The 19,651-nt window shown below is 58.2% G+C and overlaps 2 protein-coding genes across 52 annotated transcripts in view; both read left to right on the top strand.

Moving 5' to 3' along the window:
* The first annotated feature begins 2,196 nt into the window (after positions 1 to 2,196).
* Positions 2,197 to 14,510, top strand: LOC146394331 (E3 SUMO-protein ligase ZBED1-like). 2 transcript variants are annotated; one of them, XM_085009044.1, is made up of 2 exons: positions 2,197 to 2,335; positions 9,939 to 14,510. In XM_085009044.1, exon 2 carries the CDS (start codon positions 9,996 to 9,998, stop codon positions 12,126 to 12,128), a length of 2,133 nt encoding a protein of 710 aa, XP_084865170.1. In that variant the 5' UTR covers positions 2,197 to 2,335; positions 9,939 to 9,995; the 3' UTR covers positions 12,129 to 14,510. The 2 variants fall into 2 exon arrangements, with proteins under 2 accessions (XP_084865170.1, XP_084865171.1); XM_085009045.1 differs by lacking the exon at positions 2,197 to 2,335 and adding an exon at positions 2,621 to 2,776.
* Positions 2,197 to 19,651, top strand: part of LOC102159510 (polyprenol dehydrogenase) — a 335,615-nt gene continuing 318,160 nt past the window's right edge. For all 50 annotated transcript variants that reach the window (XR_014836156.1, XR_014836166.1, XR_014836179.1 and 47 more), the window contains exon 1: positions 2,197 to 2,335. Coding sequence is in view for 5 of the 50 variants with exons in the window: in XM_085009046.1 (XP_084865172.1) it covers positions 2,227 to 2,335 (109 nt within the window). In the remaining 45 variants the exon portion in view is untranslated. The remainder of the gene's footprint in view (positions 2,336 to 19,651) is intronic.

Raw genomic sequence — 19,651 nt, 5'->3', positions numbered from 1 at the left:
TCTGGTCACAGCTCCAGGAGACACATTAAAACACACACGCTTGGGGGAGGCTGGGCAAGAGGAGAGTCAGCTGGCGTGGCTTTGCCTCAGTGACAATATGCTCTCCATGGGCCTTTTTTTTGGACAAACACCCAGGGACAGGTCCACGCCCCCCACTGCTCCCTGGTAGCCACCTGTGACACTGTGGCCACACCAGGAGCTCTTGTGAGAAACCCTTTAGGGCTGGGAGAAGGGCGCCAGCTTTGTTGATTCCCTGAAGCTCTGCTGGGTGCATCTGACAAGTGGAGGAGAAGGTGGATGTGGGCACAGGGTCCTGGTGGGCATTGAGGTCCTTGTGGGGTCTGGGTTGCCAGGTTTAGGATTTCTTTTTCTTTTTCTTTTTTTTTTGTCTTTTTGCCATTTCTTGGGCCGCTCTCGCGGCATATGGAGATTCCCAGGCTAGGGGTCTAATCGGAGCTGTAGCCACTGGCCTACGCCAGAGCCACAGCAACGCGGGATCCGAGCCGCGTCTGCGACCTACACCACAGCTCACGGCAACGCCGGATCTTTAACCCACTGAGCAAGGCCAGGGATCGAACCTGCAACCTCATGGTTCCTAGTCGGATTCGTTAACCACTGTGCCACGACGGGAACTCCAGGTTTAGGATTTCTATGTTTCTAGGTAGGGGGTCTGTGTGGGGTCTTATTGGGGATCTGGATGGGAGGGAACTGTGGGGCAAAATGGGGTGGGGGTTCCTCAGCCCCAGTAGGGACCAGGAGTCCTGGCCACAGTGGGATTCTGCTGGGGTAGGGGAGGCGGGCTGTGAGGGATCCCACTGTCCCCACAGGTTCCAAGTCTATGTGGGGCTGGGCAGTCTGGGTGGGAGTCCATGGTCTAAAGAGTGGGTTTGTGGTCCAGGGTGGGTCTTGGGGTCACGAGGGTGGGGTGGGCCCAAGGCAGAAGTTAGGGGGCTGGGTTGGGTTGATGTCAGGGTAGGGTCTCTGGCGCAGGGGTGGCCTGCAGTCCCGGTGGGGTCCCTGGACCAGGGGTCTGTAGTCCCAGGGTGGATCTGAGTGGTGGTCCTGGGGTCTGTGTGGGGGCTCAAGGTGAGGGCGGGGCTTCCCTGGGTCTCCTGTCAGCACAGGGGCACATGATCTGGGTGGGTGGGTGGTCCATAGTTCTGTGTCCTGGGGTCCAGGAGGGGGAACCCTGGGGTCTGGGGTCAGGTGGGATCCCAGGATCCAGGCAGGAGTCATGGTCCGGGCTGGGTCCTTGGGTCTGGGGGGGCACTGACAGACAAGCAGGGGTCCCTGGGGTCTGCAGTTTGGGTGGGGGTCTGGGAAGGGGGTCTCTGGGGTCCACAGTCCTAGAGGGGGTCTGGGGTCCCGGGTCAGGCAGAGTTGGAGGGGGGTTCCCTGGCATCCACAGTTTGGGTGAGGGTCTGGGGGGGGTCCCTGGGGGTCTGTGGTCCTAGTGGGGGTCTGGGGTCCCGGGTCAGGCAGGGTTCAGGTTCAGAGCAGGACCCCCTGGGGTCCGCAGTTTGGATGGGGTTCCGGGGTCCGGGAGTGGAGGTGGGGGGTCTCTGGGGGGTTCCGGGGTCAGGGAGTGGAGGTGGGGGGTCTCTGGGGTCCGTGGTCCTGGAGGGGGGATCTGGGGGGGGTCTCTGGGGTCTGGGGTCCTGGTCAGCCGGGCTCCAGGGTCTGAGCGGGGGCTCCTGTGGTCCTCAGTTTGGGTGGGGGTCGGGGGTCTGGGGTCCCTGGGGTCCATGATCCTGGAGGGAGTCTGGGGGTCCTGGGTCAGGCGGGGTCAGGGGTCAGAGCGGGCGTCCCTGGAGTCCGCAGTTTGGGTGGGGGTCGGGAGGCTGGGATCCCAGGGGTCTGTGGTCCTGGTGGGGGTCTGGGGTCCCGGTCAGGGAAGCTACGGGGTCCGAGCGGGGGCTCCTGGGGTCCTCGGTTTGGGTGGGGGTCTGGGGTCTGGGGCGGGTCCCTGGGGTCCATGATCCTGGAGGGAGTCTGGGGGTCCCGGGTCAGGCGGGGTCAGGGGTCAGAGCGGGCGTCCTTGGGGTCTGCAGTTTGGGTGGGGGGCCGGGGTCGCGGGTCAGGCGGGGGCGGGGGTCGGCGCGGGGCCGGCGGGCTGGCGGTCGGGCGCGCGGGCGCGGGGGGCGGGCCGCTGCGGGCGCGTTTCCGCCGTCCGGCCGGGCGAGCGCCGAGTCCCGCGGGCGGCGCGGAAGCGGCGGCCGGGCAGCCATGTCGCCTTTGTCTGCGGCGCGGGCGGCCCTGCGGGTCTACGCGGCGGGCGCGGCGGTGATCCTGGCGCAGCTGCTGCGCCGCTGCCGCGGGGGCTTCGCGGAGCCAGGTCAGCGGCCGGGGGCGGGCGGGCGGGGGTCGGGGCGCGGGGCCGGCGGGGGGCTCGCGGCGGCGGCGGCGGCGGCGGCGGCGGCTCCGGGCCCGGGCGGTGCGTCCCCCGCGGGGCGCAGCCCCCGGAGCGGGGGCGGCGCGGGGGAGGGGCGCTCCCGGGCCCCGCGTGCCCTTGACCGCGGCCTGGGCCCGCGCGCGGCGCCGGGCGCTCCCGGAAGCAGGGCCGGGCGGCCGCGGGGGTGGAGGGCGGGTCGCCCCGCCCGCCGCTCCTCCCCGCGCGCCGGAGGCCGGGGTCTCCCTGCGGTGTCGCGCGCCCGGACCCACCCAGCCGGGCAGGGCCAGGGTCCCCGGGGTCCCCAGGGTCCCGCGCGCCTGCCCCGCAGCTCCCCGCCCGGAGGGAGGAGGGCACGCCGAGAGCCCGGCCTCCGCGCAGGGTCAGGTAGGACGGGCTCCGGGGGGCGCGCGGGGCCCGGGGGGGCCTCGGGGGCAGGGCCCTTCGCTTCATGGGCACCTTGCTTCTGCGGCCTTAGCGACCTGCGCCCGCGGCGTCTGCGACCCCAAACTTTCCGGTGTCGGGACCGGTTCGCGCTCCGAGCGCTGCTGGGGGGCCCGCGAGGCGCGGTGTGGCCGGGGCCGCGTCGGCTCCCGTTGGCGCGCCTGGGACTTCAGCCGCAGACCCGGAGCGTTCCTGTCTGCCCTGATTTGCAAAGGAAGCAGGATAACGCCAGGCTCTGCGAGCATATGTGGCTTTTTATTTTTAGATGAACAGTAACTCCTTCCCAAACAGAGGGGTCGGTGGGGAGTGCGGTGCTGTGTTACTTTGTGGCCGCCTTAGGAGTGTGGCCTAAGGTGAGAGATCCTCGGAGGTCCGCTTCTGTTTCCACGCGGTTGGCACCGCCCGCCCGCCTGTCTCTGGCACACACCCCTGGGCACCCCTGAGAGACTGGGGTGCAAACAGGCCAAGTGCATCTGACTGTGGCTGTGAAAAATACTTTAAATCCCTCCACCGCCCCACGCATGGGGCTGCCTGCGGCCCCACTTTGCAAACCTGCAGCTCTGCGTCCCCACAGATAATTTTTTTTGGCGCCCCACCCTCCCCGTGGGGTGGAGACTTAGGGAACTCTTCCAGGTGTGCATGTGACAGAAGCGTTTCGTTTTACTGTCAACCTGATTTCTCATTCTTTCTTTCTTTTTTTTTTAAACGCTTTGAGAGCGATTAGAATGGAATAGAGCGATTCCCCGCTGTGGCGCATCGGGATTGTGGCGTCTCACGGGGAGGCAGGTTCGATCCCCAGCCTGGCACAGTGGGTTAAGGGGTCTGGCGCTGCTGCAGCTTTGGCCGTGGTCCCCGAGATGGGATCCCCGGCCTCCATATGCTGCCGGGTGGCCAAAAAAAAGAAAAAGGTATTTATTTTGGAGTTCCTGTTCTGGCTTAGCAGGTTCGTTGCTGGAGGTTTCAGATATTTCCGTGAGAATTGGGTTCCATCTCTGGCACAGCTCAGTGGGTTAAGGATCCGACGTGGCCCTAAGCTGCAGCTGCAGCTCGGATCCGAGCCATAGCCTGGGAATGTCCATAGGCTGCAGGTGCAGTAGTAAAAAGAAAAACACACTTGAATTGAGAGTAAGGAGCCAGCCAGTACCTGGGGTTTGGGGCGGGGGCGGGGCATGGGGGGTACAGGCAGAGGACACCTTTTAAATCAGGCCTGGCCTGTAAATAGTAAACAGCGTTGGAAAGCTGTCCCAAGTGGCCCCCCATTGCCCCAAAGGGTGGCGCCCCCCGGCCCCACGGGACAAGGTAGGCGGCTGGCCGTGCAGCTTTGCTCCCCCTGCGCGCCTCGCGCCCCTTCGGGGCAGGCTGTTCACCTGCTCAGGGACCCGGCAAGTGGAGGGTGGAATTGGAGCTTGCCACACCCCATTCCCCAGAAGGCCCGTCTCCAAAACGTGTTTGTGGTGCATCCAAACCAGGCCTTGCCTTGTTGTTTCCACCTGTTGATTTAGAAAAAGAGCAGAAAAGCCTGTAACCGGACCCACTGGGGACCAAGCGGTGTGTGGGCGGAGTGAAGCCTTCCTCCTGCTGGAGCCGAGGGTCAGCTCCGTTTAAGAGGAACTGGACGAGCTCTGCAAGCCACGTGGTCTGTTGGGTTAGAAATCCTTGCAGAGCTGGGGGGAGCCAGGCACGTGTGTCCTGAGTGTCTGGTGGTGGCCCTTGTCCCACATGTCACAGTCCTTCTGCTTTTTGACCTTTTTTTTTTTTTGCTAACTGGACGTAACTTTTGGCAAGGAGACATTGAACGTTGCCCCAGGTGGAGCTGAGCAGTAACAGGCCCAGTTCACATGAAGCGTAGCTGGGGGTTGTTTGGTTTTGTTTTAAACCTCAGAGGTTTTCTGGAGTTCCTCTTGTGGCTCAGTGGGTTAAGACTCCGACTAGGATCCATGAGGACGCGAGTTCTGTCCCTGGCCTCGATCTGTGGGTTAAGGATCCGGCGTTGCCACGAGCTGTGGGGTAGGTCACAGGTGCTGCTCGGATCTGGTGTGGCTGCGGCGAAGGGGCCGACAGCTGTAGCTCCTGTTCAACCCCTAGCCCTGGGACTTCCATATGCTGCAGGTGCGGCTCTAAAACGCAAAAATAAAAAAAATAAAAATCGGAGGTTTTCTCTTTTTTAAAAAATTGTTTATAGAGTCTGTCTACATAAAAATATACACGGTATAAAATAATCGACATAGAAATGTTCTCTTCTTTAGAGATTTTAACCTGATCACAACCCGCAGCCTTGACGATCCAGGTGCATGAAGTTTTGTGGAACGTCTTTGATAAGCCGAGCATTTGGATCAAGTTTCAGATTTAAAGGCACCTTGGCGAAGGATCTGGGGGTGTCACTGCTGTGGCGAGGGTTCAGTCCCTGGCCCGGGAACTTCCCCTTGCTCCCGGTGCAGCCGAAATAAGAATGATGATAGTACTGGGAAGGAAACGGCCTTGGTTAAGCTCCTTGGGTTACGCGTGCCTGTTGGATGGGTAGGAACTATCTGAGGACCTTCTCACCTTTTTCTCGGTTCCTTGTGCCTCCGTGGACAGTTTTGGGGGGAGCTGTGGGTCGTCTTTGTCGTGGAGGACATCTGCTGACACAGCCTTTGTGCACTTACTGAATTTATTGTGTGAATTCTTAGATTAAGTGGGAGTGCCTCCCTTTTATCACTGTCACGTCTGCATTGTGTGCGGGGGCGGGGGTGGTCCTGCACATTTTTATCAAGTGGGGGCGGCGCTGGGTGTGAGGTCTTGGTTGTCTTTGTCATGGGTGAAAACTGCTGCCATGGAGCTCCCGTTGTGGCTCAGCGGGTTAAGGACCGGACGAGCATCCATGAGGATGCGGGTTCCATCCCTGGCCTCGCTCAGCGGGTTAAGGATCCGGTGTGGCCCTGAGCTGCGTTGCAGGTTGTAGATGGTGCTCGGATCTGCTGTGGCTGTGGCTGTGGTGGAGGCCGGCAGCTGCAGCTCAGATTCAGCCTCTAGCCTGGGAACTTCCATAAGCCGCAGGTGTGTCTAAAAAAAAGGAAAAACAAACCTGCTGACATGTATTTAATGCAATTATGTAACTCTTGCTGGGAATGCTTGATTAAATGGGAGTGCCTCCCTTTTATCACTGTTGATTTGGCGTTCTGTGGGGGGGGTGTGTGTGGGGGGACCCTGCACACTTTATCCAGGGGGTCAGGCGTGAGGTGTGAGTTCCCGGGGATTCTATGAGGAGGAGGAGGAGCAAGTTACGAGTCACTCCTGGATGTTACCTTTCCTTCCAAGGCCGTGTCTACAGACACGGTCGTTGTAAACTCACTGTGATGAGCAGATGGAGAATTCCTGTTACAGACGCTGCTTTCCACAGTCCCTGGACAAATTTGTGACTGTCTTTCACACGTCAGGTTTCGCGGAGGCATCAGTGAGTCTTGGAAAGGACAGAAAATCACCCAGATGCATCTTCGAGGGCAGGTGTCAGAGCCCCCAGAAGTCTCCCTGAAACATTCTGCTGCGGAGAGCAGGCAGGCCTCCTGGTCTGAAGATGGTTCTTTTGCTTGTGGGCTGTGTATCCATCCAAACCTATGTCGGCCGGTCCACTTACAAAGCTATCTCAGGGCAGATGCGAGTCTTCAAACGGGGGTTTTATTTATTTTTTTAAATAAATTTTTTTTTTTTTTTTTAGGGCGGCACCAGTGACATAAGGACGTTCCCAGGCTAGGGGTCGAATCAGAGCTGCAGCTGCCGGCCTGTGCCACAGCTGCAACAATGTGGGATCCTTCACCCACGGAGCAAGGCCAGGGATCGAACCCACATCCTCATGGATACTAGGCAGGTTCGTAACTGCTGAGCGGCCAGGGGAACGGTAGGGCTTAAAAAAAAAGAACAAAAAACCAACCCTATAAAGAGAACGTTCTTTCTCATGGGTTTTGTGTTGTGTGAACAGGTGGTGGCTGTGGTCGTAGGGAGATGAAACCAGAGAACTTAGGCTTCTTTGCCTCTTAAAAAAAATGAAGAACCTTCACTCCCAAGGAGCTTCTGTTTATGTGCCTTTTCCGTATCAACCTGGATCCTATTAAATGAGATGTGAATTAAGTGTCTATTACATTAAAAAATTTAAACAGAATTAAAACAAATTGAAAACATGTATTGACAATAACAGTAACAGGAGTTCCCACTGTGGCTCCGTGGGTTAAGGAAGGACCTGATGTTGTCTCTGTGAGGATGCAGGTTTGATCCCTGGCCTCCTTCCATGGGTTAAGGATCTGGTGTTGCCGTGAGCTGTGGTGTATAGGTTGCAGATGCGGCTTGGATCCTTCATGGCTGTGGCTGTGGTGTAGACTGGCAGCTGCAGCTCTGATTCGACCCCTAGCCTGGGAACCTCCGTATGCCGCAGGTTCGGCCTTTACAAAAAAAAAAAAAAAAAAAAAAAAAAAGGCAATAAAGGAGTTCCCTGGTGGCTCAGCAGGTTAAGGATCCAGTGTTGTTGCTGCTATGACTCAGGTTTGATCCCCGGCCCGGGAACTTCCCTCTGATGTGGGCTTGGCCCAGAAAAAAAAAAAACAAAAAACAAAAAACAATAACAAGCCACTTATGTTATTCCCAGTAAGATTCCCCCCCTGGATAAAAATAACAATATTCTCCAAAACATACAAAGATCAGGCAGTGGAGGGGCTGTGTTTGGTTCTTGCTGGTTTCTCGACCTCTTGCCTGGCGGAAGGAGGCCGGTTCTGCACTGGTTTGTGATGCTTCCGTTGTGCTGGGGAGAAGCCCCTGATGCGTCTGGCTGGGTGTGAGGAGAGGCGGGACCTCTCCGGATCCTGGCAGTGTGTTGGCGAGTTTAAGACATGGTTGGGGGCGGTGGGGTAAGAGTGACCGCACGGTGGGGGGGCGGGGGGGCTGCTTTGACAAAACCTGCATCCCTGACTCTGACCGGAGCCGTGGGTGGACCGTGGCCTTCAGACGGCGGAGGGCAGCTTCAGCGTCTACACGCAGAACCGTCCTGCAGGTGTCGGCTCCTTCCTGGAGGGGTCCTTGGGGCTCTGACAAGCCTGTGTAGCTCGGAGGAGGTGATGCTGCAGGGTGAGGGCCCCCCCCCCCCCCCCGGCATTGCCTCCCTACGAAGTCACGTTGTTAAGGATGCTTCCTGCTTTGTGGGCAAAACTTAGTGCCCTCTGGAGCCAGGGAAAGCCAGCCCCCCGTCACCGTCACCATCAGGCGGGCTCTGAGACCGGCAAACTGCCTGGCCGGCAGCTTCCTGGCACTTTTGGGGACCGTGTTTCCCACATCCAGGTGTCCCCTCCTTGCCAGGCTGCAGAGTGTGTGGCCTGGGGGTTGTGGCCCCTCAGAGTGCCCCCACGGCCTCGGTCACATCTGTCCGTCCTTCTGTCCGACCCCAGGCTACCGCCCTGCCCGGTAAATCAGCCCTGTGAGTGGGGCCTGTCCCTGAAAGGCCTCAGGTTGGTGCTTAACAGCCACGCCAGCCAGCCTGGCAGGGCGAGTCCCTCTGTGAGGCCCCTGGGGGGCGGGGGGTAGCAGTCAGAGACCCCCTACCCTGGATCAGGGGTGATGCTCAGGCTCCTCTTTTAGGATTCTGAGTGTTTTTTCCCCCTCTGTTTCCCGGGGTTGTCCTGCATGTTCTTTTTCTAAAAAAGGTTTTTTTGGAGGTCAAGTTGATTTGACAAGGCTGCGATCCTTGCTGCTGCGCAGCAGCGTGACTCAGGGATCTCTGTCCACACATGCATTCTCTTTGAGATTCTTTTCCCGCGTAGACGATCACAGAATCGTGGGCACGGTTCCCTGTGCTCCACGCCAGTGTGCTCTGTATGCTCGCAGCTTAATTACTTCTTTCATACGTGGGGGTGCGTGCGTCTTAATCTTCTGCCCCTCTCTCGCCCCCTCCCCTTCCCTCTCCCCCCTCCCCTTCCCTCTCGCCCCTCCCCTTCCCTCTCGCCCCTCCCCTTCCCTCTCGCCCCTCCCCTTCCCTCTCCCCCACTAGCTGCTTCTCTGTAAATGTGAATCTGTTTCTATTATACTCCTTTTTTTTTTTTTTTTTTTTTTAAGTTTTAGGTTCCACCTATAAGTGATATCATACGATACTTGTCTTTCTCTGACTTCCTTCACTTAGCATGATCATTTCTGGGTCCCTCCATGGTGTTACAAATGGCATGATTTCATTCCTCTTTATGGCTGAGTAATATTCCATTGTACACACGCAGCATCTCCTCTTTGTCCATTCTTCTATCCGTGGATGCTTAAGGGGTTGCTTCTGTGTCTTGGCAAATGTAGACAGTGCTGCTGTGAGCATTGGGGTGCAGGGAGCTTTGCACACCAGTGTTTTTGGTTTATTGGGCTAGATGCTGGGGGTGGGATCGTTGGATCCTACGGTCGCTCTGTATTGAATTTCCTGAGGCGCCTCCATCCTGTCCTCCATCGTGGCTGCACCAATTGACGTTCGACGTTCCCACCCAGTGTAGGTGGGTTCCCTTTTCTTCCCCCCTCCCCAACACGTGTTATCTGTGTTCTTTTTGATGAACAAAACGTGGAATCTCGTTGGGGTCAAAAGGGCATCATTTAAAAACAGAAAACTCAAACAAGCTTTTCTTTGCTGCCTCTGCCAAGTTCCCCACTGCTTGTGCTAACTCATGCGATTTGAGCCACTTCCCCTGGTGGCGGGTCACCTGCGTGCTTGCCGACGGGGAGGTTTCAGGCGCGGGCTGTGGGTCTTGGGCTGGCGTGGCCCCTGCGACCGCGGCCTCCACCTGGAAAACCAGCCCTGCTGGCTGGCGCTGGGCGGGGGGAGTTCCTAGCCCAGAACTTGGTAGAGCGGCCGGGTGAGGACAGAGTGTGACCAGGAGTCCACAGCCGATCCAGAAGGGAAAGGTAACACATGCGTGTCTTCAGACGCACCTGCACGGAAGAGCCGCTCACTTGTCAGAACGTCCCCTCCGCTTTGCCAAAGCCACGCGCCACCGCGCCCACCCCGGGTCCCTCTGCGCGCGCCCTCGCTTCCGAAGCCGCGCCGCCCGGGCCCGCTCCCCGCCGGCCGAGCCCCCGTCTCTTCTCACGCTGTGTTTGTCTCGCTGCTTCTCGGCAGGTCACTCCGAGTGAGCGGAGGCCCGGCGGGGGCCCCGGCGGTGCTGGCGGCGGCGCGATGGAGGCCAAGAGCCTGGAGGGCGCGCAGGCCGACCTCAAGCTCGTGGCGCACCCTCGCGCTAAGAGCAAGGTGTGGCGGTACTTCGGCTTCGACACCAACGCCGAGGGCTGCATCCTGCAGTGGAAGAAGATTTACTGCCGCATCTGCATGGCGCAGATCGCCTACTCCGGCAACACGTCCAATCTCTCGTACCACCTGGAGAAGAACCACCCGGACGAGTTCTGTGAGTTCGTCAAGAGCAACACGGAGCAGATGCGCGAGGCCTTCGCCAGCGCCTTCTCCAAGCTCAAGCCCGACGCGGCGCAGCAGAGCGCGCAGGAACCGCTGGCCGCCAAGGGCGCGCACGGCCACGAGGGCCGCAAGCAGCAGGAGCTGACGGCCGCCGTCCTGGGCCTCATCTGCGAGGGGCTGTACCCCGCGTCCATCGTGGACGAGCCCACCTTCAGGGGGCTGCTGAAAACGGCCGAGCCGCGCTACGAGCTGCCCAGCCGCAAGTTCTTCTGCAGCAAGGCCATCCCCGAGCGCTACGGCGCCGTGCGCGACGCGGTGCTCAAGGAGCTGGCGGAGGCCGCGTGGTGCGGCGTCTCCACGGACCTGTGGCGCAGCCCCAGCCAGAACCGGACCTACGTGACCCTGGCCGCGCACTTCCTCTCCGGCGGCGGCGGCTGCGGCGGCGGCGGCGGCGGGGCCGCCCCGCAAGGCCTGGCCCTGGGCTCCCGCTGCCTCAAGACCTTCGAGGTGCCCGAGGACAACGCGGCCGAGACCATCACCCGCGTCCTGTACGAGGCCTTCATCGAGTGGGGCGTCAGCTCCAAGGTGTTCGGCGCCACCACGGACCGCGGCAAGGACGTCGCCAAGGCCTGCTCGCTGCTGGACATTACCGTGCAGATGCCCTGCCTGGCGCACACGTTCGACGCCGGCCTCCAGCAGGCCTTCCGGCTGCCCAAGCTGGGCGCGCTGCTGGCCCGCTGCCGCAAGCTGGTGGAGTACTTCCAGCAGTCCACCGTGGCCATGTACCTGCTGTACGAGAAGCAGAAGCAGCAGCACGCCGCGCCCTGCATGCTGGTCAGCGACCGGGTGGCCTGGTGGGGCAGCACGCTGGCCATGCTGCAGCGGCTCAAGGACCAGCAGTTCGCCATCGCCGGCGTCCTGCTGGAGGACAGCAACAACCACCACCTGATGCTGGAGGCGGCCGAGTGGGCCAGCATCGAGGGGCTGGTGGACCTGCTGCAGCCCTTCAAGCAGGTGGCCGAGATGCTGTCGGCCTCCAGGCACCCGACCATCAGCATGGTGAAGCCTCTGCTGCACATGCTCCTCAATACCACCCTGACCATCAAGGAGACGGACTCCAAGGAGATCAGCATGGCCAAGGAGGTCATTGCCAAGGAGCTCTCCAAGACCTACCAGGAGATGCCCGAGATCGACATGTTTCTCAACGTGGCCACCTTCCTGGACCCGCGCTACAAGCGGCTGCCCTTCCTGTCGGCCTTCGAGAGGCAGCAGGTGGAAAACAGGGTGGTGGAGGAAGCCAAGGGGCTCCTGGACAAGGTCAAGGACGGCAGCTACCGCGGCGCCCCCGAGGACAAGCCCTACCCGATGCCCGAGGAGCCCCCGGCCAAGAAGCCGGCGCTGTCGCCCACGCCGCCGCCCACCAGCGTCATCAACACCATGCTGGCCGAGATCTTCTGCCCCACGGGGGGCGTGGAGGACCAGGAGGAGTGGCACGCGCAGGTGGTGGAGGAGCTGAGCAACTTCAAGTCCCAGAAGGTGCTGGGACTCAACGAGGACCCCCTCAAGTGGTGGTCCGACCGCCTGGCCCTCTTCCCCGTGCTGCCCAAGGTGCTGCAGAAGTACTGGTGCGTGGCGGCCACGCGCGTCTTCCCCGAGCGCCTCTTCTGCTCCGCGGCCAACGCGGTGCACGCCAAGCGCAACCGCCTGGCCCCCGCGCACGTGGACGAGCAGATCTTCCTGTACGAGAACGCGCGCGCTGCCGCCGCCGCCGCCGCCACCGAGCCCGAGCTGGAGGACGAGGACGAGGGCGAGTGGGGCCTGGACCACGAGCAGGTGTTCCCGCTGGGGGACGCAGTCCACGCCGGCTACTTCGGCCTCCGGGACGGCGGCTTCGTGTAGCCGGGGGACACCTGCGTCCTGGCGGCCGCGGCCAATGCTCTGCTGTCAGGAGGGACCCCCGCGGGGGTGGGCGCGCCGCCGGGACTACAGGAAACGCGGGAGAGGAGAGCAGCTCCTGGGGGTCGTTGCCAAGTGACAGCGGAAGCGTTGGGTGCTCCGGGGCACAGAGGGGTGCCGCGAGGGACCCACCGGTTGGAGATGGACCTTTCGGTGGCCTAGAAGCCAGAGATGGGGCTTCGAGGGGCCCAGAGGCTGGAGATGGACTCTAGCGTGACCCCCAAAGAGATGGGTGGGGCTTTGGGCGGCCCGAAGCTGGACGAAAGACTGTTTTCTCTTTTCTGCGGCGGTGGTGGTGGTGGTGGTGGGGGGTGCCTTGCTTCACAGCCAAAGGGAAAGAAGTGACTTAAAAAATGTCTCGCTGCCTGACCATAGGATGGCAGGCGCTGAGCTCCCCCGCGGAAGAAGCCCAGCTGGGAGTGTTTGCTTCCCGCTAATTCCACACCCGCGGCGTTTGTGCAGGGAAAGTCTGGGTACATTGGAGAGGAATGGAAGCCTGGGCGCCCGGGAGGACCAAACCCCTCTGTCTGCTCCCCGAGGCAGGCCCTCTGGATGGGTGCCCTCTGTCGGTGAAGAAACACCCATTTACATTTTAATTTCAGTGGGAACCTTGCCGCTGGGCTGGGGAGAGACACATGTTAGCCAGAAACCCTCTTTTCGAGAGAGACGGGTTTCATGGTGGAAAATGTTAAAACTGGAGCCCGCATTGCCATTGCGTGTAAAAAAAGCAGAAAAGCGATGTTGGGTGCGTTATGTTCTGCCATTGATGAGTCTTTTTTTGCCCCCCTTGTCTGAATTCACAGTCCAGGCAGCCTCCTCGCTCACAGGTCTTGTGTTGTTGCGTTTTAGGGCTGCACCCGCGGCGTATGGAAGGTCGCGGTTCCCAGGCTAGGGGTCCCATTGGAGCTGCAGCTGCCAGTCTGCACCACAGCTCATGCCAACATCGGCTCCTTGACCCACTGAGGCGAGGCCAGGGATCGAACCCACATCCTCACGGATACCACTCGGATGCGTTCCTGCTATGCCACAGCGGGACATCCTGTAGCTCATGGGTCTTGAGGTGGTTTATTTGGGTGTATCTGATGCTTAAGAGGTCTGGTTTCCCTGGACTCACTTTCTGGAGATGAAAACAGAGGAGGAGGCAGTTCCTGCCATGGCACAATGGGATCGGCCGTGTCTCTGCAGCACCAGGACGCAGGCTTGATCCCCAGCCCTGCACAGGGGGTTAAGGATCCCACGTTGCTGCAGCTGCAGTGTAGGTTACACCTGTGGCTCGGATCTGATCCCCTAGCCTGGGAAGTCTATATGCTGAGGGGTGGCCAAAAAAGAAAAAAAAAAAAAGACCCCCCCCAAAAAAAAACCCCAGCTTTAAAATACAAAAGACCCTATCGTGCCCACAGCCAGCTCTGCAGCATTATTTACTGTAAAGGGCTCTTGAATTTTCTTTTTTAAACGCAGCACCATGGGGGCCATTGATTTAAAACTATTACCAGGGAGGAGTTCCCTGGTGGTACAGTGGGTTAAGGACCTGGCATTGTCACTGCTGTGGTTTGGGTTGCTGCCATGACATGGGTTCAGTGCCTGGCCTGGAAATTTCTGCACACAGCAGGTGCAGCCAAGAAAAAATTAGCAGGGGTGATTTTATCTTTGGGGGTCCTTGTGGGTTGCTTCAGCCATTGCGATGTCTCTGATTCCTGCGTTAAAACCCAGGATGGGAAAAGGTTCATGGTTTTTAGACATCTCGGCCCTTGGGCTGCTTTTTGCTCAGCCCCCAGTTCTGGCTGGCTTCCCGGAGGCTTAAGAAGGGAATTTTGTTCAGGCTCGTGGCTTCCGACGTCCCGTGGCTCCAGCCAGGGCAGAGTTTTTTCTGGATGTCTCTGGCCGTGGATGTTGTCAGGAGATCAAGGGTGGCGGAAAGCAGCTTCACCTGCGCTTTGTCCTGGAATGACCGTGTTTGCCTCCCTGTGGCAGGTCCCCCCAGCTCTCTGTGCTTCTAGGAGCAGGGCCTCGGGTCCCGGCTCTATGTTGTGTCTCCTCTCTGCTCCCAGGCTGGAAAAAAAAAAATCAGCCCCAGAGCTGTGCCCCCTCCCTGCCGGGCTCCCAGATGTCCTGAAATCCTTGGCTTGTCTGATCGCCTGAGAACCTGTGCCCCCCGCCCCGCCAGCCTCCTCTCTCTGTTTCTCATTCGTTTCCTAAGCCTTGGGTTGGCCGGCGCGCCTTACCTGGGTTGTGGGTTTTTTGTTTTTGTTTTTCTTATTTAATGCTTTCGAGTTTGGCTCTTGTTCAAGAAGCTCTAGAAATAAACAAACTCCTGAGTTATCTGTCCGACGTGTGTCATTAATGCTATAGCCGTCGCAGGCACCCTCGGATCACCCCGGGGAAGGTTTGGGGTTGGTTTGTTGAAAGAGGCTTTTCTAGGCCATGGAGAATAATCAGAAAGGCTGTTGTGCTTTGTTCTGGGGTTTTTCTCAGTGATCGGGGGTGGGGGGTGATGCCTTTCTTTTCACACCAACATGTCATGGGGGAGTTCCCTTGGCGGCTCAGCGGGTTAAGGATCCGGTGTTTCAGCTGCTGTGGCACGGATCCGATGCCTCGCTTGAGAACGTTTGTAAGTCTCAGCTGCAGCCAAAAAAAAAAAAAAAAGAAAGAAAAAGAAAACATCAAAATACATTTATGCTGAGTTCCCGTCATGGTGCAGCAGAAATGAATCCGACTAGGAACCATGAGGTTGCAGGTTCCATCCCTGGCCTCGCTCAGTGAGTTTAGGATCCGGCGTTGCCATGAGCTTCAGTGTAGGTCGAAGACACAGCTTGGATCCCCTGTGGCTGTGGCTGTGGTGTAGGCTGGACCCCTAGCCTGGGAACCTTCATATGCTGTGAGTACGGCCCTAAAAAGCATCAGAGGTATTTTATGTGAGTAAAGCTGCCAGCCGGGTCAGGTCCTTGGGAGCAGAGATTCTGCACGTTTCTTTACTGGACTGTCAGGCGGAGTGATGAGAAGGATGGTTTTATAAAGCCGAGCCTCTTGGAGCGGTGAGCATGAACCATGCGTCACTTGAGGGCACCTGGGCAGTTTGCCTCTTCACCCCCCCCATCCTCCTTCTCTCTCCTTCCTTTTAAGAAAACAAGGTGCCCCAGAGACAGACAGACAGACAGGTGGACGCTGCAGTCAGCATCCATCCTTCTGTCCATTTTTATTCTTTTTTGGGCTGCACCTGCAGTGGATGGAGGTTCCCAGGCTAGGGGTCGAATCGGAGCTGCACCTGCAGGTCTACACCACAGCCACAGCCACACGGGATCCAAGCCACATCTATGATCTACACCACAGCTCATGGCAACGCTGGATCCTTAACCCACAGAGCGAGGCCAGGGGTCAAACCCGCATCCTCACGGACTCTAAGTCGGGTTCTTAACCCACTGAGGCACAGCGGGAACTCCCTCCTCTCCTTTCTCTGCATTTTTTGGATTGCTGCTCTCCCTGGGGGCTGGGGAAAAGGGATTCAAGCACTTGGTGTTTCGGCCCCAACATTTTGAGTTCAAAGGGGCCAGTTTGGGTCATGATAACCCCCCCCATCCCGATCGTTGTCCACTGCATGACCACATGGATAAATAGTTTAGATTCGGTTTCATTTCCATCATCCAGAATTTCTCGTCAAGACACAGCCCCTGGCTGTCACGGATGCCTCTTATCTGGGTCCACCCAGCACTCAGCTTCCTCAGGATGCCGTGTGTTTCACATGCACATCTTGCCGTAAAAGCCCTAAGTCTCTGCTTCCTCAAACGGGTGTGTGTTGCATGCTCAGCTCTAGCTGTAAGGTTGCCATCCTGAGATGGGTTTTTTCCCCTTTCTGCAGAAGTGCCTCATTTTCGTGGTTTTCACAGCCGTCCCAAGAAGGAGGCCAACACTAGCTGGAGGGAAAGAGATGAAGGGTTTAAGATTTGTTCCCCTCGAAGGGGCAGAGGATGTTTCTGCAGCCCCCCGTCCTCAGACGTGGGGCGAGATCAGTGCGCAGAAATTGTCCTGGACGGAGGCGGCCAGACTGGCTGAGAGCTCCGTGTGGCTGCAGCAGTTCCAGACGTGTGTTTCCGTCCCGCCCCTGTGATGCGGGGACGGAGGGTCCTGGGCGGGTGCCTCTCCCCCTGTGAATGTGGGTCCCTCCAGCACTGAGCTTGCCCGTGTCCAGCCTCTGAACAGAGAATGGGGACTGTCCCTCGGCTGCCTCCAGGTGACAGCTCACCCACTGTCTCTCTGTCCTCCCTTGGGGATAATTTGGGGGGGGTTCTTGGGTTCTGACTCTTGGGAGCCATAGATAGTCATTTGACCCCCATTGGCAGTGTCATTTTCTGTCCAGGGGACATGGCTTCCCCGCTGTTGTTTGGGCAGCAACCCACCCACGGGGCGAAAAGTCAGTGTTTCAGGCTTTGTGATTCTTTTCAGGTGGGCTGTGCGCCCCTAAAACCATGTTGACAACGAATGTCAGGTTTGTACTTCCTTGTGTCTGTGTCAGGAAACACTCCTCTGTGTATGTGTGTGCACAACCTTACGTATTCATTTTTTAAAATCGAAGTATTGCTGCTGTTCGATTTCACGTAAGTTACAGGTGGGCAAGACCCTCATGCACCCTGTTTTAACGTTCTAGTTCATTTCTAGTTATTAGCAAACACTGGCTCTATTCCCTGTGCATACACCGTGTCCTTGTAGCTTATGTTAAACTCAGTTTGTATCTCTTGCTCCCCTCCCCCCCCCCCCCTCAACCCCGAGTTTCTTCTCTGCATAGGTGAGTCTGCTGCTTTTTCTATTCACTACTTTGTATTTTTTTCAATGACACATAGAAGCGATCTCACATGGTATTTGTTTTTTCTTTTTGACATACTTAGTATGAGAATCTCTAGGTCCATCCATGCTGCTACCCGTGGCGTGATTTCTTTCTGCTGATGGCTCAGTCCTGTTGCATCGTGTGCGTGGACCCCTTCTTCACGCACTCATCGCCTCATGGACATTTAGGTTGCTTCCTGTCTGGGCCGTTGTGAAGAGTGCTGCTGTCGATATTGGGAGGTGGGTTATCTTTTGAAGTGAGTGTATGTGGTTTTGTCTTGATAGATGCCCAGCAGTGGGACGGCTGGATCCCACGGTCGTCCTAGGTTGAGTTTTCTGAGGAACCTCCGTTCTGTTCTCCGGAGTGGCTGCACCATTTTACATTTTTCACCAGCAGTGAAGGAGGGTTTTCCTTTTCCTTTGACAGTGTTTCCACCGCTGAGCAACAAAACTCATTGATAAACACAAGCGGTATCCTTCGCCGTGGGTCTCACCGAAAATCGGGGTCACCCAGCCTTGGCCTGAGGCCCACGGCTGCCACAGTTTCCCCGGCGGGAGGTTTTCTGCTGTTCCCATTCTTTCTGGGACAACCTCTGAGTCCTCACAGCTCCCTGGTTTCAGAAACAGCTCCCATCAGAGTTCCAATTGTGGCTCAGTGGGTGAGGAACCTGTCGTCATCTCCATGAGGTTGCGGGTTCGATCCCTGGACTCACTCTGTGGGTTAAGGAGCTGGCGTTGCCGTGAGCTGTGGTGCAGGTTGCAGATGTGGCTCGGATCCCTCGTGGCTGTGGCTGAGACAGTGTTGTCGATGATTCGACCCCTAGCCCGGGAACTTCCACAGGCTGTAGGCTTGGCCTGAAAAAGGAAAAAGGCAAAAACAAACAAACAAAAAAACACAACAGTTCATGTCCGTCTCCGTGTGTGTCCTGTTTCTGTGTCTGTGTGTCCTGCTCTGTCATCTGGTCCCCTGTGCTCTGTTTTACTGTCTAGCCATGGATGCTCTTGGCTTCTAGAAACACCTCAGTCAAAGGGCCACCGGGGAGTTCCCGCAGATGACTGCCTCGGCGCAGCTCCCTGCAGAGCTGCAGGTTCGATCCCCGGCCCAGGGCAGTGAGTTAAAGGATATGGCATTGCTGAGGCTGCAGCTCAGATTCGATTCCTGGCCCAGGAACCGCCGTATGCCACAGGTGCAGCCATTCAAAAAACACAAAAACACACACAAAAAAAACACCAGCCACTGGGATGAGTGCAAGGCTTTCCAGGTCCCGTTCCCCTAACTGAGCTGAGCTCACCTGGTGGTAGACGGTCTCCGACGAGGAAGAGGAGAGCTTTCCTTCCCGGCTTTTCGGGAAGGAATTATTACCAAACTCGGGTCCGCTCGCGCGCCCGCAGCGAAGCCCGGCTCCTGACCGCGGGTTGTCGGGAAGGAAAGGGCCGTTATTGCAGGGGCCCAGTAAGGCGTCTAGGAAGCGGGTGTTTAAGAGACCAAAACTCCCCGAGGGTTTCAGCAAAGCATCTTTGAAGGCAGAGGAGGGAGGGGCGGCCTGGGTACCAGGGGCGCTCGTGCGCGATCTCTGATTGGCTGAGGGTGAGATCCTGGGGCGGGGTCACGGGGATTAATTCTAACTCCATCCTTCCTTAGGCGCCTGGAGGCCTGGGGGGCCTTGCGCTCCAGGTTATCAAGCAGTAGTTCATTTCTTCCCCGTGGTGCTGGTTCCAACATCCGAAAAACAACTCCGGACCCGAGATTAGGGTTTGGTTATCCGCCTGCTTTAGGGAAGGGCTGCCGCAGACGTGGGTCCGGAAGGCCCCCTGGAGTATTGCTCGGTGGCCTGTCAGTGACCACGGCCAGGCTCTGGCTGCAGAGGGCCTGTGTGTCCTGCAGCGGTGGCCTCTCCCCACGTGCGGGGTCGGCCCTTTCCTGGGGGTCTTTGCGGCCACTCTGATCCTTCCTTCTCTGCTTGCGTTTGTTCCGGGAAAGCCCTCGACGGTAGTGAACCCTGAGTTAGGCTCGTTAGAATTTCCATCACTGCCAGCACTGGCTGTCACAGGAACCCACTTCATAACTGATTTCTGCATATTTTTCCAGGAATTCCGTGAGCCTAACCGCCTTCCTGGCCTCCCTTGGCAGGCTTCCCCCCCCCCCCCCCCCGGTCCTGGGGTTTTAGGACTTTCTTTTTCATTAATTCCTTTTTTTTTTTTGGGCGGTGCCTGCAGTGTGCAGAAATTCCCCGGTTAGGGATCGACCCGAGCCACAGTGGTAACCAGAGCCACGTGGTGACAGTGCCCAATCCTGAACCCACTGAGCCACCAGGGAACTCCTTTCTTTCATAATTCTTTCTCTGGATCCCCAAATAATGCTAGGGACTCCCCCCCCCCCCCAGCCCAGGGAGGTTATTTCCAGAGTTTCCTTGGAGTGAGTGCTGCTGTGCATGTCGGGGGGAGGCGGGGAGGCCCTGAGCAGGGCGCTTCATGGGTTTCTGAAACCTCTGTGGTGATGGGCTTGAGAGCTCATTTTCCTGGGTTCTGGGTGCTGTCTGAACCACTCTAGGGCAGGTCACTCGAATTCTTTGCCCAGGAACAAGCCGTCTCCTGGGGCCGCATCGTACATGTCACATCAAGTTAAGACAGAAGTTAAGCCTTGGATGCTT

This window comes from Sus scrofa, chromosome Y (assembly GCF_054392235.1).
Source record: "Sus scrofa isolate SSC_HxYL_T2T_F1_AM1 chromosome Y, Sscrofa_HxYL_maternal_Yorkshire_Landrace_v2.0, whole genome shotgun sequence".
Classification (NCBI taxonomy): domain Eukaryota; kingdom Metazoa; phylum Chordata; class Mammalia; order Artiodactyla; family Suidae; genus Sus; species Sus scrofa.
Note: the sequence above shows the minus strand (reverse complement) of the source record. Positions and strands in the feature narration are given on the sequence as shown.

Bases quoted from the DNA above. Each gene is read 5' to 3' on its own strand.
- LOC146394331 (XM_085009044.1), top strand. From the start codon at position 9,996: ATGGAGGCCAAGAGCCTGGAGGGCGCGCAGGCCGACCTCAAGCTCGTG.